This window comes from Malaclemys terrapin, chromosome 1 (genome assembly GCF_027887155.1).
Source record: "Malaclemys terrapin pileata isolate rMalTer1 chromosome 1, rMalTer1.hap1, whole genome shotgun sequence".
In the NCBI taxonomy this organism is placed as follows: domain Eukaryota; kingdom Metazoa; phylum Chordata; order Testudines; family Emydidae; genus Malaclemys; species Malaclemys terrapin.
The window spans coordinates 265,638,854-265,658,464 of record NC_071505.1 but is presented as its reverse complement, the minus strand read 5'-3'; the positions used below and the strand labels follow the sequence as shown (position 1 = coordinate 265,658,464).

Here is a 19,611-nt window from a genome sequence, read left to right as displayed (position 1 = left end):
TGAATCAATGGATTTGCTTTTGTAAACATTATATCAGACAGCATTATGCAAAATTGATTGACTACTTTATTTTTCCTTCACTGAAGCATGTGTTAATTAAAAATCCAGACTGCAATGCCTGTTTAAAAAAAAAAAAAAAAAAAAAATCAATATGCCTAATTACCTCATGTGTACATCTGTAAAACCTAAAAATATGTGATTGTCTTAATTAGGTATTTTGACCTTATTTACACACTTGTGTTTTCTAAACCTATCTTTATGTCCATAAATAGAATGAAGAATATTAATAAAAGAATGAAAGGGGCATAGAAGACCTAGTCAGATTACACAGACTAGGCAGAGAGACAATGTCTGGACGTAAGCCCTACAAAGATATTACGTATTTTAAGCTTCACACTTCTCTTTGAATCAGTACTGAACCGGTGGCCTAGGGACTCAAAGCATTAGGAGATACTGTCTCAGATCTTTGCCATGGCTGGGGAGCACACTGTCAGCTCAGGAGAGGGTGGTGAAAAGGTGGCCTTTGCATTCCTCCAATTCTGGTTGAGCTGTGTGCCAGACTGGTTCTCCAGGGATGCTATAGGGCTTCTTTAATGTCTTTTTTTTTCACCTAGACTACACTTCTTGGCAAGAAATATGCATTCAATAAAAACAGAACCCACAAGTTTTCTTGCTGTTGGCTGAATTGCAATGGAATGATCTGGAAGCACTGCATGCCCACAAAGCTCAGCCTCACTACAATTACAGAAACCACCTTCTTTGGGCAGGTTTCAGAGCAGCAGCCGTGTTAGTCTGTATCCGCAAAAAGAACAGGAGTACTTGTGGCACCTTAGAGACTAACAAATTTATTAGAGCATAAGCTTTCGTGGGCTACAGCCCACTTCTTCGGATGCATATGCATACAGCCCGAAGAAGTGGGCTGTAGTCCATGAAAGCTTATGCTCTAATAAATTTGTTAGTCTCTAAGGTGCCACAAGTACTCCTGTTCTTCTTTGGTCAGAAATAGATAGGGTAAGTAGGAGACTTGGGATATAATGTCACATTATAGTATCCGATACTGGGACCAGCCAAATACCAATTAATGGGGGGGGGGGCGGGATAAAATTCCAGTGCTGGCATTGCTTAGACCAGGGGTAGGCAACCTGTGGCACGCGAGCTGATTTTCAGTGGCACTCACACTGCCCGGGTCCTGGCCACCAGTCCGGGGGGCTTTGCATTTTAATTTAATTTTAAACATTTTAAGAACCTTTTTTATTTTACATACAACAATAGTTTAGTTATATATTATAGACTTAGAAAGAGACCTTCTAAAAACGTTAAAATGTATTACTGGCACGCTAAACCTTAAATTAGAGTGAATAAATGAAGACTCAGCACACCACTTCTGAAAGGTTGCCGACCCCTGGCGTAGACACTTTCTGTCTAGTTCTGTGTTCTTGTGAAACCTAGCTCTAAAAACAGCTGTTTGAGAATCACCAATACAATCAATTTAAAGCTGTGACTGTTAAGTGCAATGCTTAATGTTAATCAAAATATAAATACCTTACAAATAATTAGTTTTAAAGTAAACATAAAAAGTAAACAAACAAACAAAAACAATGCTTTAGCTTGATTCCAAATTTCTTTTAAATGATTTGAGAAAACTCTTGTATATGGACACAACATTTTTACTATATAAATGGCTGGCTTCTTGTTTATAAAAAGACACAGTCAAAGTCCTAGAATCACAAATTAAATACCTGGGGATTTGATTCCTCCCCCTCCCCACCAGTAAAATGGAATTTCACAAATTTAGTGAGCTTTCTCTATTCACTTTTAATATTATATCAAATAACTCATATCCAATCTATTTACAACATCCTTGATTACAGCATGAAAAAAATCTCTTTGGAGAATCAGTGTTGTGTTAATTTTCTTAACTGAATGCAATCTGATTTTTTTTAAGGAGAATTACAAAATTAGAGGATGTAGTGAATGCAGCATGGGAAGTCACCAATAACTTTGTTTGCCATAGTCCCCTTTTCTATCAAACTACCTAGCAACAACAATCACAGACAGCTTTATGACTTCACCTACCCAAGAAAGGAGACAAAAGATCGGTCTATCAAGGCAGGTATACAAGCACCAACCTATTCTCTTCTTTTCCAGTGAAACTTCCAGAGCAGAGTAATAGATAAGTTCAGAGACAAAACTCCAAGTTATGCTCTTTGAGGGGAGGTGGGAGAAGAGAGGACTATAACAAATAGAATTACTGACAAATAATTTTCTCTTATGTTATATGTCCCTCTTCTCCCATACTGCTGAACAGCAGCAATTGAAAACAGCCAATGTTGTGAATAGTAAACCAAGAAAGGTGGATTTACCTTCCAAAGGCACTTGAAGCACCTAACAGATATCAGCCGCAAAGACAGATTCAACTGGTAATGAGGAGTTGAGGAGATGACTAAGAGGGCATCTCAATTTTTGGAAGCAGATGCTTTTGCCCTGAAAGCCCACAAGGTTGCCATGCCTCTTAGAGAATAGCATTTAACAATACTGAATATAGCTTCTGACATAGTTGTAGGCTAATGGGATACAATCTTTAATTCACCTAGACACTGTGGTCTTAGTGGCCTTCTTGTTACAACCTTCAAAACAGATAAACTGTAAACTTTTCCAAAACTGAGTAAGAGTTATGTAAGATTTTAGACATTCAAGAAGAGAGCAACATTGCCTTTACTATAATAAGATTGGGACACAATTTAGGTAAACAATAGGCTCACCATCATTTCAGGAAGGTACTTGGGGCAGTTGTTAAACTGAGAATAAGAAAAAAAAATCGCTGAGCATAATTTCCCATTCTAAAGGCTGTCATAACTATAGCTGAAAATAATTTGAAAAAGCAGTTTCTATCTATCTAATGTATTCATAGTTTCATGGATCTGTCATCCAAAGGTGTGAATAGGGTTCTGTCATCTCCTGGAAAACTAAGGATAAATCCCACTGCAGAAATGTTACCTGGTACAAAGACAGAGAAATTGTGGTCCCATAAAAGGTAGAGCTCACACAAAGAGCTAAGATGGCTAACACATGACCAGAAAGAGCATTGACTGAGACTTTTCTTGAAACCAGCTTGAGTCAGGGGGAAAGGGAGACACAACATGCTGGAGGGAACGGACTGCATGTCCAACCACTTTCAGGACACCAATTCCAATGGTGAGGGGAGCATAATTCCAATCCAAGCAAGGGTGAGAAAGGACGGCTGCATCCTGCTGAGAGATGCATGCAATTTGTAACCACCTTGGAGAAGCCTTCAGCTACATACCTCCACAGCTCAATCTCTATGCTGTCAGTGCAAGGTTTTCTGGGTTGGAGAATAGTGGTCTATGCATGTAGGCCAAAGCCCTCTGCTTGCCACATTTTGCAAGGGCCTAGTGCTGATGGAGAGATACATAGGACTGGAGAACAAAAGCTCCAGAAGGTTGATGCTGAGAAATCATTCTTGGGGATGAAGGGAGACCAGAGACCTTGGAGTTTCAGGGGTGGCTCCCTACCTGCAAAAAATTCATGTATACCACTACAAAGGTTGCCAAGAGATAAGTACTCCCTAGCAGTCACACAAAGTGGGAAATTGAATGAGAGATGTATTTTGTCTATGGAAGTCAGTAATGCTGACAGAGACCTTGAGGTGACAGCAGACAGCAAAGTAGAGGAATCACAATATGAGTCTACAATGTATCATGAGTTTGCAACAGGAAATAAGTCCAATGTAGTTTTGGACTGTTTATGCAGAGAAGTTCATCACAATGCAAAGAGGCAATAATCACTCCATACAGCTCTGCTACAATTGATCATTCTAGACACCTCCATTACCACAAGGATATTCATAGTTTGGGGGGAGTTTAGAAGAGAGCAATTAAAATAGTGAGAGAGCTGACGGAATGACATATGAAGATAAGAAAATCAGTAAAGGAGAGATTAATAGGAGACTTGATAACTTTCCAAAAGCAAGGAGAGATAAATACCAAAGAGAGAAAAGAATTATTAAGGGTGGTAGATTGAGGTATAACTAGGGATGAATAATAGGATGAAATTAAGAATGAAAAGTTTTCTGCCTAAATTTTCCTAAGAGTGAGATCTGTAGGACTGAATAATAAAAGTCCAAGGGATATGCTGAAAGTCTCATCACGTAAGACCTTCAAAAAGTACAAAGGATGAAGCACTAGTAATTATGCAACAAGGGAATAATCTTGCAATAGCAAGGAGTGAAGTAATTCAAACAGAAAAGACCTATGTTCAATTTCCATTATTCTGGGAATCGTAATCCGTGGTCTTTAATCTTAATTCTTTGAACAAAATATTGTGCATCCCCTGTTTTGAAAAGTAGATTGCAAACTGTGCATCAAGTACTCTATAACCTGAAAATCCAGTGTTTTTTAAGCAAAGTTTCCTAAAATGAATTTAGAATTTATGGAAGGTGTCATGTTCACCGCACTCAAAACTACATCCACAGGGCAAAAGCAATATAAATTTGCATACACTGGCCCACCAACATATTATAATACTGTTCTAGGTGTACTGCCTCTATAGTTGAGAAGGTAGTTCAGTCTTCATGTTCATTCAGTCTTTGGCCTCTCTGCTGAGATTGCCAACATTAGAAATTAGCATCTTTTTAAAAGTGAAACAGGATTAAGACCACAAATTCATCCCACAGGATACCAATCAGCAACTAATCAGATGGCAACTGTTTGTCACTACCAACCTGGGCTGTACTCAGAACAAGAAGCTCAAGGTGAGAACAGCAAAATGCTATCACTTTTCCCTGGAACCACCCATTTCAAAAATCAATGTCAATAGGCTTCATGTGATTAGAACCAGAAAACAAGAGAGTAATGCTACACAAAACAGAAAAATACTTTACTATATTAGACAATATAATCAGTGTGTAGAAGAATCTTTCACAACCCTTCATCGTCACACATATGTCATCAATGTTGACTATTAAAAATTAGAGGGAAGTGTTGTTCTATTAATATTTCTACTTCTCCAAATCATACTGTTCCTATTCTAAATATTTTCCCCTCACTCTTAATCTCAGTTTACATTTCTGTAACAGACAGCAAAATATTTAGCCAACTTTAGTTAAAATTTAGGCTTCACTGCTGCCTAGTTGCGAATTGTAAAATGAGAATTTCCTTTTGATTAGATGGGTAGTGCAAATATAGTTTATCTGTAAATGACTCTTTTTTCTTAGTGACTCTGTATGTTCTTTCTCCTACCATTTTTTACACTTTTTGTGGGGTAAGGAAACTTTGCAAAGAAAGGATAAATGTAACACTAGCTAAATGACCATCCGGGAGACAGATTCCTGGGTACACAGTAACAAACACTGAATGGTATTCCAGTGGGTTTTCCATAAACAAGGCAAGTATCACTAGCTTTGTCCCTAAAGCAGTGTTATTAAGATAAACAAAAATCACATGCCTAATTGGATTCTGTTGACATCACTCATCTGCATCAGAGAGCTTTCTGACCACCCCAATTCTTATCGGTACTGCTTTAAAACCATTTAGCAAGCATGGTTTAGTACTGCATTTTCATTTTTTTTTTAAAGTTACTCATTTTGTGAAATTTCTTTTGATGATATCTGAAGTGAATACCTTTTGATTTAGTACAACAGAAGTACTTGTTGACTATACAAGATCAAGGGAGTAATTCTGATTTCTAAAGCAACAGGAGCAAAGCATCCTTCTAAGTATGAAGTGTGTTATCCTAGATCCTCATTCTAAGATGCTATCCTTAATTTCCTATTTAGATTAGAACATAAAGAAGCTATAGGAAGTGAAGAACATAAATAAGATTGTATTATTTATATGTAAAAATTGTTTAATTATTGGCTATTCGTTTTGTTTATTTTCTTCTAGCTTTTAGAACCGATATGTCATTCAATTTTTTAACACATGGCACAGCAGTTCACTAAAGATGAACTTATCAAGTAAAATTAAACTGAGTTAATTACAGCTGTTATGTCCTAGTGTGGACAGCATTCAATTTAGAAATAAATCATGAAAAAAGTGTATCTCAAGTTAGATCATTTTTCTCACTGAGAAAGTCTTCTGACAATTCCTAGTGCACTGAAGACGTCCCAAAATGCATCATTCTGTGACATCACTAATACGATAAGTTGCAACCGGTCTCCTGATTATTAGGTCACAGAAAAATGCATTCTGAAATATGTTCAGTGAACTGAAAAGTGCTAGAAAGGGCTCCGTATTTTGTGGGAAGACCTATTATAAAAAAATGAAAACTTTTTTTTGGTGTTGAGTATACTTCCTCACACACACACACACACACACGCAAGTTTACTGGAGATTGATTAATTTCATGATTTTGAGCTAAAATATTAGTTACAACCCAGATCCTGAAAACACTCACAAATGTGTTTCCGTACATTAGTAGTCCGTCCCACTGAATTTAAGAGGACTAATTACCGTGAATAAATGTTTGCAAGACCGGGGCATAACTGTTTACCTTACTTAATACACTGATAATTCATATAACAATAAATTCAGAGACATACAATATAAATATTATTTACATCATAGATTTATAAAATAAATAAAGCCACAGTAGAAAAGTGGTTGGAAGATAATTTTTGTTCTTATTCCAGTAAGTTGTAAACTGTAATGCTTGCACAGGCAGGTTTGTACTGAAAAAATATATATTAAAAAAATAAAGAAACCACCCACGTATCGTGCACACTTTCTACAAAAGGGATAAAAGCAGAAACTATCCAATTTCTCCATTTCACATTTGGTATCTGTTTAATTGTCAGTTCACAGCAGTTTAATGGAACTTTGGTAACTGCAGTATTTATCAAGGCTAGTTTTTTGGACAGCATCTCACCTGGTCTCTTCATCATCCCAAGCGATTCTCATGCCTTTCCCACCACCACCTGCTGAGGCCTTGATCATGACAGGGTAGCCTAACAGTGGGGAACAATTAGACAGAAGTTCAAACTTTGATCAGTTGCTCATATGAACATGACAACTGACCACATGTCCAATAATGCAGCAGACAATAACTGCTTTATTAAAAACTGTTTGTTTGGCGAGAGAAGAGAGGTTTTTTTTCCTTTTTAAGACTACATTGTCAATACAGTACATTCGTGATGCCATGAGAAAGAGGTTTTCTCTATTTCATTTATTCCTCCAAAAATACTGAGTGGACTGAGTCCCTGAGTGGCCAAGTGGTTTAAGAGAAAAGGTATGTTTTTCACTTCTGAGTTAACTTTACTATTCAAACTAATTTTGTTACCTTTCTTCTGTTGAAATAAGTATTTTCACTGATGAAGATAAAACATACATACTTTACCTGCAGAAATAGACAGGAGGTGTTTCTATGCTATTGGTCAAATTGGTCACTTTTCAAACAGTTCACATCTATTTAATTTCAAAGGGAAGGCCGGTAAGAATAATTGGACTTGAAAAAACTTTCACATAAAGAGAGATTGGGAAGACTTGAGTTTTCTATCTTTGAAAGGAGGTGAATAAAAGTAGAGATGATAAAACCATAGAAATTAATGAATGGTCTAGAGGAGGCAGATTGGAAGCTTCTGAACTTTCCTGCCTCATAATACAAAATAAATAGGACATTCAGTTAAACTGAGGTGGCAAATTCAAAACTGATAAAAGAAAATACTTTCCCAAAATGTAATTTAACTGTGGAACTCCTTGCCACAGAACATCAGTGGACAAATTTAGCAAGATTCAAAATGGGATTAGACATTTTATGGCTGAAAAGAATATCCACCAGAGTTATCATTGTTAAGGCTAAAAAAGGATATTGGGAGGGATATAAAACCTCATTATAAAACCTTATACTTCAGGCCTTTAGCTAATATCTAACTATTAGAGATTAAATGAGCCCTATTGTGGGGAGCAGATTACCCTACATCTCCCTACTGTGGATTTCTTACTCCAGTCTCTAAAACATCTGGTGCTGACCACTGTCAGAGACAGCTTATTGGACGAGATGGAGCCTGGGTCTGATCCAGTATGGCAATTGTGATGTTCCAATCTAACATTAAAAATAAAAATTAATGTTATGTGCCCCATAGTAATACCACTTGAAGCTTGAAAAAGTTCATCTTCTTACCAAGAAGGCTAATCATTTCAGCCTGGTATAACACATCATATTATTCAATTGAATGGCTCATTGATTTTACTTATACATAGGAGCTACAGTCATTATAAAAATAATTATAATTTTGCTGACATTTAGTTCTGGAGAAAAATGAGGTATACTGTTTACATATTATAAAACATGTAGATCACATTGTTCAACCAAGATGGCTAAACTGGGTTACTTAACAAAAAATGTACAGGAGGGTTGTTATTGGTATGACCCATTGAGTTTTACAGCACTTTACTGCTGCTTTTTGGTAGTTTTATGTGTACGGATTTCATATTAGCTGTACATATACACAAGGTGGCAAATCAAGACTATACATAGTCCCAGTATGTGTAAAAAAAACAGCACACATTTTATAAAGGAAGAGTTTCAATATACACATACAACTCTCCATAGTAAGGGAGAACATTTCTGCAGTCTACTCTTTTTATGCCTTCCGAGAGAGCATTTTTATTAGATAGTTATCATACTTCGGCTTTATCTGCATTTGGAAAAATGACAAATGCAGAAATGGTTTCTCCCTATCCTCTCTCAGCTGGCATTGAAAACAATTTAAGTCATAGACCAAACAGAACAGTTTTGACAAACCCAGATAATAGAGCCATGTTTGACTTCTGTGTTAGAACATGATTCAAACAGGTCTCCCATTGAAATATTTTCTCACAGTTTGGCCAGATAGAGAACTGCCTATTCCCTACTGTTACAAAAGGGTTCAAAAACAGTATTTGAGAAATATACTGAAATAAGGAAGGGGGGAAAATGAAAAAAATAATGGAGAAAAGGGTATCCAACTTTTTTCAAATTTCAAGAAGGTCTGTACGTAAATTTTGAGCAGAGGTTGAGTCCTATTTTATGTGAATGCATCAACCATTCCCTAGACATATGACCCTTGAAATTTAAATTAGAAATGCTTCAGGTGAAAAGACAACAAAACGTTAAAAATAATATAGAATAAAATAGGGCCAAAATTTTCAAAATTGTGCATTTAAGATTAGTTTCCTAAATACATAAGCAAAAAACAAAAAAATAGCCATCCACTTTAACAGAAATTGTGGGTGTTTAGCATTTCTGAAAAAACAGAGAACTTTCATTTGTGTGTCTAAATGTGGCCTTAAGAATGATCATCTGTGACACTGGCCTTGGGTCAAGGATAGAGCTGATGTCCCAGGGGGTCCTTTTGTTATTTGGCAATCCTGAGAGGCCTGCCAGTCCTGCTATATAGGAGATGAGGGTGCCTTGGCTGGGTTTAGGAGGTTTTGTGTATCTGTTGGGGGAAAGATGCTGAGGGCATTAATTATCATTGTCCTAGTCAATTTTGTATTGATGGCCTGCACCTCTCAGACATTGGCTACAGTCTCAATAACTGAATATATGTACATGGATTAAAGATTGGCTGGATTTTTTATTGTTGCTAAACTCAAAACTAATAGCATTTATGGTAGTATGTTCTAGCAGCAAGGATTAGATTCATCTTCCCAGGTAAGGGTAAATTATTTGAGCAGGGTGGGGTCTTCTACTCTTTCCCACAGATTAAGCACCAATTTACCTTCTTGTGCCTACGTCTGGATTCACGAGTTTACCCAACTCTTGGTGCAAATTTTGGTGCTTTTCCTGCTGCATTAGAATTCATGGGATTGTACACCTGTCTGGGTTTTGGAAATATACAAGCTTTTTTGCCTGATTTAAACAGAGTCTGGTAGACTTTTGATGCTGTATAAAATACGTAATATTGTCATCATTAAGTTGGTCTGTTCAGTCTTTGCACAGTTAAGTTTATTCAGTATTTGAGTATCAAAAGGGGTCAGCAAGGGCGTGTGATGGTTCCCTATTGCTGTTACTTCCCAGTTTTCATCATTGCCAGCACATCTTACCGTCAGGTATTATTTTATTAAATTATTTTTATAAAGTAGTAGCCTTTGTACCATAAACTGTGCCTGTCCAGCAATACGAGAGTCTCTTTTCAGTATCTATTTTAAGCAACATTAAACATCAGTCAGCTATAAGTGAACTGAAACATGACAATAGCATGTTTTCCAGCTACTTTGTTTTTGTACAGGCTTTGTTTTATATTGGCTTTGGTTCCTGGTTGTTCTGCTCACTCACATGGCAAGATGTAAAGTGAAACTTACTAGATCCTGATCATGCTTCAGAGACCAGGACACTAGTAAGTTTCAATTTGCGACTTACAGCCTGAATAGATGGAACAGCCAGGAGATTACCCAAAAAAGAAAATCCCTGCTGGTTTCACATCACTGCCTGTACATCACACAGAACAGAACTCTTCAGAATGGAGCAATAGGAGCAGAGAGAAGAGGAAAAAAAGGATGGATCACAACAAGAAGGGAAAAGGAAGACTGACAACCCATCGGAAGTGATGGGAGAAGAGAATTAAAAATACTGTAAAAATGGTAAAGGAGTAGAACTAGTGAGATTATATATTGCAGAAAGGACTATGGGAGAAGTAAAGCTCACATGGAAAAGTATGGGGAGAGGGAACATGCAAACAATAAGAGGAAAGAAGAGATGACATATCCTAATTTTTGGGGGGCAGCATAGGGAATGGCAGGGTGAAGGAAACTAAGAACACTACACCAATTAAAGGAGGGAAAGAAACAAATTCAGCTCACTTATGATTGGACAATAAAATAGGTTTTCTTTCCTTTAAGCTATATTTATTACTTTATTTATAACGATAGCCTTTTCTTAGACAATTACAGGCAGTACCACATAGAACACTGATGCTGCATGCTACACAGCCAGTATTATAATATAATAATAATAAAATAATAATAATAATTAATGGAGATATCCCATCTCCTAGAACTGGAAGGGACCTTGAAAGGTCATTGAGTCCAGCCCCCTGCCTTCACTAGCAGGACCAAGTACTGATTGTTGCCCCAGATCCCCAAGTGGCCCCCTCAAGGATTGAACTCACAACCCTGGGTTTAGCAGGCCAACGCTCAAACCACTGAGTTATCCCCCCCATCCTATTGCTAATGGACAGCTTGTCAGAATGCACCATTGAGGAGCAGGAAGTGAAATCAGCAGAGGGCGTTACTTGGAATGCTAAACACTGATATATGCATTCCAACTGACATCAGAACAATTTTTTCTTTGCAATAACTATCTCAAAGACATTCTTAGAAAAGCAAGACTGTTTGGATGAGCACAGTTAAAGGCAACCTGACAATACTGTAAATAAATTCCAAGTGCCCCAAACAGCAAAAAGGGTACAAGTGCATTACACACATTAGAGATTTCAGTTGTATCCTGTTTTCTCATTTTAGGTCCCCTAACAACACAGATCACCACCCCACATGATGCACTTAACCGTGCTGAGAACTATACATCACCTTAGAAACTTCAATGAAGTCTAACTATTTGAGCTGGTGGGGGAAACGTGAAAAGTGGCTTTTTTTTCTTTCAATATACAGCTTGATTTGGCAAACTTTTTAAACATAGTTTTTAAAACTAGCCAGAGACCAAAAGAAAATAAATGCTACCTGCATAACTCCCTATAACTGTCTCCAATGCCCATCAAGGTTAACAGGTTGAAGTGATATCATCAGCCTACATGGACAATTATATCAGAAAAGGGAATAGGTCAGGAGGACATCAGGGGTCCGAAAATTAAAAATAAGTGAGAATAAGTTTTAAAGGTCATGTGGAATGCACCACTGCCCCTTGCTATTTGTGTCGCTCAAAATACTCAGTTAATTTACAAAAACACTTGCAGGTAGCCTTTTAGATCAGGGGTTACAAATCCTACAAAAACAAAATTGCAAGTCAAAATATACAAATGAAGCTGAGAAGAATGTATTTAATTTATTTTTTAAAAAGGGTTCCATACTATAAAATTTTATTTAACAAATTCTCCTACTAAAATTCTACTGAGGCTAGCAATCTTGTCTTCCTTTCATTTCTGCTTGAATGACAATGAGTGAGTGATAAGTCATCACCTCACCTCACAACAGTGACATAAAAGCTAGCCAAAAGAAATGCTGAATTAAATTTTGCCATCCTAATTTCCAATTTGTCTACACCTGTGATTTCGGTGCAGTTAAGCTAGTGCAATATAGCTGCACCAGTAAAAACTCTCAGTGGGAATGCACTGTACTGGTATAAAAGTGTCATTCAGCACCACAAATTATCCCAGTTTTAAACCAGTCTAAGGTGTGACAGCACTAGTCACCTTTTGCACTGGTGAAGTACATGCATCCATGGTAGGGGTTCATGTTGGAATCGCTCAAGGATAGGCAACCTATGACACGCGTGCCAAAGGCAGCATGCGAGCTGATTTTCAGTGGCACTCATACTGCCTGGGTCCTGGCCACCGGTCCGGGGGGCTCTGCATTTTAATTTAATTTTAAATGAAGCTTCTTAAACATTTTAAAAACGTTATTTCACATACAACAATAGTTTAGTTATATATTATAGACTTCTAGAAAGAGACCTTCTAAAAACGTTAAAATGCGAAACCTTAAATTAGAGTGAATAAATGAAGACTCGGCACACCACTTCTGAAAGGTTGCCGACCCCTGGCGTAGCTACACAGTTAAAAAAAAAAAAAAAAAAAAAAAAAAAAGAAAACCCTCTTTAAGTGACAAATCCTTAGGCTCAAACAACAGTAATCAGAGAGCCCATCCAGGCTTTCACCTCCACAAAACACTTTACAGCTGTGGTTTTCAACCTTTTCTCATTTGCAGACCCCTAAAAAAATTGCAAATGGTGGTGCGGACTCCTTTGGAAATCTTAGGCATAGTCTGCGGTCCCCCAGGGATCCACGGATCACAGGTTGAAAACCACTGCTTTACAGAATTAACGAATTCAGGAAAGCACTTCAGCATGTGCTTAACTTTAAGCACATGCATAGATATTTTCCTGAATAAGAAGCTTTCCTAAATGAGGACCGAAGGTGTCTATCACACATTACACTTGGCCTTAGCTAAAATAAGAGTCCCAGGTAGGTTTTTGTTTGCTTTTTCCCATTCTATAATGTATTTAGAAGCAGAATGATGATTTGATTTTAGCATGGGATAGAAGAAAAGTTAGTGACCCGGACTGTATTCGTGCCAACTGTGGTCCAATTAATGATGAAGAATGAAGAGCATAAGCATCATTCGGTCAGCCTCCATATAAAGAGAAATGTACCGTGCCTAACACCTTATGCAAAAAGGATATCATATTTAATTTCATGAATACTTTAAAATAAATTCCTTTTTAAACTAACCAGTGATCACGGTGTCTTGTATCCTGTCTGCAACTCATTCCTGCTCAGTCTTTAAAGCTCAGTTTGTAAAGCTAAAATGTGATGATTTAAGAGATAGGGCGTTAAGGCAATGGGGAACTTAAAAACCATTAAAACATTATTTGTTCTATAGGGATTACTTATTACACATTCAATTTAGTCAACCATGTCTGCTGAGAGGCACACAAATCCCACCATAGCTAATTTAAGAACTTACCAATTTCCCTTGCAATTCTGACAGCTTCATCTGCATCCTGTAAAAGCAGGAAATGAGACCTAACATTAATCCCATCAGCCATTGCACTATGTCCTTAGGGCAGTCATATATTGCACTACTGTCTCCTCTGATTCATTTAATGTTTGATTTTACAACCTTCTGACCCTTTTCAGTCAGAGGAATGTAAAATTAATACCATAAGTGGAATGTAAATTCTACCTCATCATTATTATACTGAGAAACTCAAAGCAGCAAGCAATCAGCTGACAGGAAGCACTACCAGAATCTCAAAATGATTTTCTGCAGTTGAAGGAATTTAAATGGTAGAATTTAGAAGTTTACAATCAATAACGTATCATAAATCAGATCATTAAAGCTTGTTCATTGCCAGCTTGTTTCTGTCCTTGGTTATTTATGTCATGTTTTCCCAGATGCGGTCAGCAGGGGGAGTTGATTCTCTATTGTTTGGATAAGATTCAGATTCAGAATGAATCTTACAGAACTTCTTTAAGGACTAAATCTTGCAGTCCTTATTCAGGCAAAATTCACATCAACTTCAGTTTTGCAATTTTTAGTCTCAAGACAGATGCTTTAATGTAACTTGTTAGGGTTTTGAACTGTTGTCTGAAATACATAAATTCAAATAATGGTTTCCATGATCAAAAACAGTTTGTAAGATACTATTAATTAGCAAAGTTCTTTTGTTGTCACCATCTATATTGCATCAGCTGACTCAAACTATGGAAAGGAAAATGTAATGGAGTGTGGGTGAGAGGGAAGCCAGGGGAAGTAAAATGATTCTCCCAAGGTACTTTCAGCACAGGTTCACTTGTAATAGCCAAAGTTTCTATCTCATTCAGTAGTTAAATTCTGCTGCCCTTCACCCACAACAATATATTTCCATCATGATACTGTAAAAAGAAAAAAGTTTATATGATAGTGGCATGGGTTAAATCTGAAAATTCCATCCAAATTTGCTAATATTTATACTATTCTGTGACATACATTAAAAGATTTGAATGGAAGGCAGTAATGTCTGGAAACCACCAGCTGCTAAGTGCGTCTGAAGCTTAAGGGGTTGACTTATGAACATTAAAATGAAACTCAATATTTTTAAAGCTTTTAAGGCAACTCATTTTAAAAGCACCCAGGTCAGAACTTTTTTTTAAATACATACAAAATGTTCATACCTGGTTCATTTATGTCCAATAATAAAACAAAATCCTCTTTAAAAGTCTTCAGTACCTAGTAACAACCCCATGAAGAATAAGGAGGCTGGCAGGGGAAGTTGTCAGAAAATTTAATTTCCTTTCATTAGCTAGTCTGCTCCACAAATCGGTGCTTGTTAAGTTCAAAGCAGTCCTGAAAGCTACATCGGTTTTAAGTCTTTTTATTCCAAGCAGTCACATCTGTTAATGAGATTTTTCCAAATAACAATTGTTTTTAAGTCAGAGATAAATCTACAAAATAAAATCAAGGTTTACTGTTTTATTACACCTTGCTGCTTTCCATGACCCTGCACTCTCCAAATTTTAGCTTAAAGGGATAAAAATGCATGAAAAGGGTCATTTAAGAATGTTAGTGGTTTCCACACATTGAGTTTGAAGGTTCTTTGTTCCTGCCTGTGACAGTTATGCGAGAATACTTCCCCTTAATAGCCTCTCTGTCAGGAAGTGTTAAACCTGCCAAATGCAGACAATTAGAGCCTCTTGAACAAAATGCAGGAAGAGTGATGACTGATGAAGAGCCACGATTATAGTCAAGAAGGAAACTTTTACATTTCTTTTCTCTTGCAAATTCAGTCATATATTTGCAAAATAGAATTGGGAGAGGGGGAAGCAAATAGGATAAATTTTTTCACTTAGTTACCTGCAAACAAGTGGCTAACGTATATTGCAAGTTCAGAGGAAAAACAAGCAGCAAATCACTGGAAGACAACTTTTCAGAGCCATGACTGTTTTATACATACAGTCAACAATTTTAAAGAATAAATAGCACAATATGAGGAGCATACCATTGATTGCCTCCTGAAAAACAGTGAGGGGAACAGATTTAAGAAGTCTGCCCAGCAAGGATATCACTTATTTACACTATTTAACATCAATTTAGTTAGCTCTAATGTATTAAAATTAAACCAACTTCACAATAGCAATTCAATGCATATCCAAATTTTTTAGCTTTCAAAGTCTGCTTTAGAAACAGAAGATATTGTTTGTTTGTTTTCAAATTGTTAAAAGAGGGAGGAGAGATAGAAACTGTTTGGAAAAATGCATAAACAACTAGCATAATCCAATCTGTAGCAACTGCCTTTTGATCTCTTTCCCTGAAACAGTAAATTTTAATACGGTGCATTTTATCTGAGCATTACATAAATATGGCAAGTGTCCAAGTTCTAATAAAAATTTAAGGCAGTTATTTTTAGATTATTGGTGCTGAGTAGTTCTGAGAGACACTACATAGTTGCCATGGAAAAAAATTCGGTATCACAAATAACGTACTACCCAATGCATAAGAGCACATGTGGAAAATATACAAAGAAAACATGAGTATTAAAATAATATTTTAAAATATTTTAATGTACTTCATCTTTTGCAAAGGTTTCATTGGCATACTAATGTTTCCTGTAAATACACATAAGCTACACTAGTTTTTGTTTAAAACAGATTAATTATAAAAAACTATACAATTCTGGTACATTATTTTATTATGTTAATACATTTTTACTAGTTTGGACAATTAATAAAAAGTGATATAAAAGTCACGTTTTACCGATTATGTTTTTACAAATGGCTGAGTTTACCATGGTTAAGTTAAAGGGGCATTAAAAAGTCATTTTTGTTAAATTAAATAGAAATTTCTTACCTGTTCATTTGGTTTAAATTCTTCTTTGCCAGGTACCAGCAGATGGAAACAGGAAAAAAGTAGAGCTACTGTGATGAAGTGGATTGACTAGCTGAACTAGTTGAGAGACTTTGGGAGCTCTACAATTTTTAGTACTTCGTAATAACTACATAATATTTTTCAGGGATGGAGATGTTTGGTGGGGTAGAGGAACTTGGAAAATCCAAACTAATAGGTAAGCGGTTACTAATGTCCAATATTTATTTTGCAAGAGGTTTAGGGGGGATTTTAACATCAGCATCCAGCTCAAAAGCATACTGAAATGGCTACGTAGGAAAAAACCAAAACATACGGAAAAATCTTCACCCCACTGAAATCTGTGTCAAAACTCCCATTGACTTCAGAGGGGAGAGGATTTAATCTACAGATATTAACCTACTGGACCCACACTCAGCATTGCGGCACACTCTGTACAAGTCAACTGGACACTATCCAGCGCTAAAAACTTTTCTCCGCTATCTTCCCCACTCCCACCTTTTACTACAGCCTCTTTCCTCCTCCCCACTACCCAGTTTCTCCCTCACATTTCTTTAAACTGTAAAATCTTGCCTTCAGTTACTTTCCCCACTGCGAGAAACCCACATACACTTCTTTACCACCACTCAGTTTGGTCATTGCTCACCTTGATTATTATTGTAACTTCTTTCTCTTTGGCCTCTCTGCTTCTCACCTCTCCCATTTAATGCCATGTCTTCACTATAGAGACTATACCAGCAAAGCTATAGCACCACAGGATTCTTCTGGCAGCATAACTGCGTTTACACTGGGGGTTAGGTCAGCATAGCTTCATTTATGCTGATCACTCCCCTGGGAACAGGTTCCCATCTCTCGTATGCCAGGCACCTTCTTCCATTTTTCAAAACTCTTCTTAAAGACGAACCCTTGAAAGAATCCTTTCTACTGTACAATACTTTGTTCTCCTGGCCAATAACTTCTCCACAGCTTCTCCTGCCTGAACTGTTGTGCTGTGTTCAGACCTTTGTTTGTCTTGTATCTTAAATCAGTGATTTTCAACCTTTTTCCATTTGCGGGCCCCTAAAATTTTTCAAATGGAGGTGCGGATCCCTTTGGAAATCTTAGGCATAGTCTGCAGATGCCCTTGGGTCCATGGACCATGGGTTGAAAACCGTTGTGTTAAATGATGAGCTATTTGAGGAAGGGGACATGGTCTACTCTAGATTTGTGAAGCACCCTGTACATTTCGCGACACTGTTTAAATGACATTTAATAAACAGACAGACAGCTCTTCACTCTGAGCAATGTAGTCTTCCTTAATGCAGTCTTGAACTGAACAAGACAGTGAAGCACTGGATCCTTCTTATGCCTTTTTGTCCACCAAAAAACAACAACCCTGATCTGTCTTTGTAACTTGTGAAGTGGTCTTTACAGTATTATGCAAAGCTCTCTTCACATAGAGAGTGTGAAGGCATTTTTCTTTCCAAATGGAAAGAGGAAGTCATCTTGGTAAGTAAAAAGGAGAACAGATTTAGGCACAAAGGAAAGTTAGGCATTCAACTCCCAATGACTTTCAGTGGAATTAGAGAACATAAAAGCCCTTTGTGTCTTTAAAAATCCCACTCCTCATGACTACCTTGTCCTGATGAAAAGTCAGGTAGGGATTCAAACACAGAAGAGCCTGAAGGCTCTCCTGCTCACTGGCCAAGTGGATGGCCACCAGAAAGGCAGAAATGCAAAAGTTAAAAACAAGTCTGAGACCCAAACACCATGCTTTTAGCTAGCTCCTCATCCCCTCCCTTGAATGCAGCTCCTGTGATAGTATCCACTGAGCTCCTCACTGCATTGCCCCTCACTTCCTGGCTGAATTGGCAAATGGAATGCAGAGCTGTTCTGCACTCTAGCTGATTGATCAAAAAACCCCTCTGTCTACCAGGGACTAAAAGTCCTGTAACACTCTGTGATCCAGGTGGATACCACAATGAACAAGTTCACATCTGTTGTGATTCCTCCCAATCAGGGATTCAAGGGCAATTGCAGACAGATATTCTCATCCTACTTCGGTTGATGGGGTTCTTCCCGTGGGTCTAAGTATATAATGTTACAGGCTTTCCCAGTCAAGTCAACCTCTCTTTCTGTTCAAGGCTTTATTTCATGTGGAAGCAGTGTTGACTAGTGTGCATATCTATAGGTTGTTTCTGATATCCAGGAATCTCACAAGAATCTAAAAGAAACAATTTCCCTTTCTCCCCAGAAGGTAGGAAATGTAACCTGATTAGTAAGTTTTGTTTTATGAGAATTTTTTGGGGAGGAGGGGTGGCAGGAGTTTTGATGGACACTGCTCTTCATTCAAGAAGGTGCTGATCTCATCCAAACATTGAGGGCTGGGAGATGACGTTGTTTATATTTGGCATAAAGGTCACGTACAGCTGCCTGTCATCCACATACGAATACAATCATCATATCACTAGTGATCCTCTTTCCATTCATATTTGGGGTTCTGGGAGTTTCTGAGCTAGTTTTCCAAAAAACATTGCACCTACAGGCCTCTGGCATCAGTACATATAGTCAGTTATTTTCAGTTATTAATGGGGAAAATAACTGACTATATGTACTGATGCCAGAGGCCTGTAGGTGCAATGTTTTTTGGAAAACTAGCTATTTGTTCTGTCGTTAGTGTTTACTAACCACTCATCAAGCCCACAAAATCAGGATATTTTACAATAGCACAAAACAACCAGTACCTAACAACATTAAGGCTGTGTCTACACTACCAGTTTTTAGCAACATAGCTGTGCCACAACAGCTGGGCCTCTAAAATGCGCACAGTGTAGCCGCTGTCTGTTGGCTCTTCTGCCGACAAAAAACTTCCACCCCCAATGAGCGGCGTCGGCAGGAGCGCTCTCCACACTGAGCGCTGTTCACACCGGTGCTTGTCGTCGACAAAACTTTCATCTTTCGAGGGTGGGGGGGTTCCAACACCTCTGAACGACACAAGTTTTGTTTTTCACTTGCCAATATAGACATAGCCCAATAAAACAACTTTATGAGCATTTTTAATATTAAGTGTTCCATAAACAGTTGATGGTTTCATGTGTAAAATAAAAGCTATTTATGA

General features: G+C 37.4%; 1 protein-coding gene across 1 annotated transcript in view; it reads right to left on the bottom strand.

Moving 5' to 3' along the window:
* The window catches only part of PCCA (propionyl-CoA carboxylase subunit alpha), a 393,662-nt gene that overhangs the window by 244,733 nt on the left and 129,318 nt on the right, over positions 1-19,611 (bottom strand). The window contains exons 8-9 of the mRNA XM_054012780.1: positions 13,638-13,674; positions 6,886-6,964 (exon numbers count right to left, since the gene is read on the bottom strand). Of these exons, the coding sequence (XP_053868755.1) occupies positions 6,886-6,964; positions 13,638-13,674 (116 nt within the window). The remainder of the gene's footprint in view (positions 1-6,885; positions 6,965-13,637; positions 13,675-19,611) is intronic.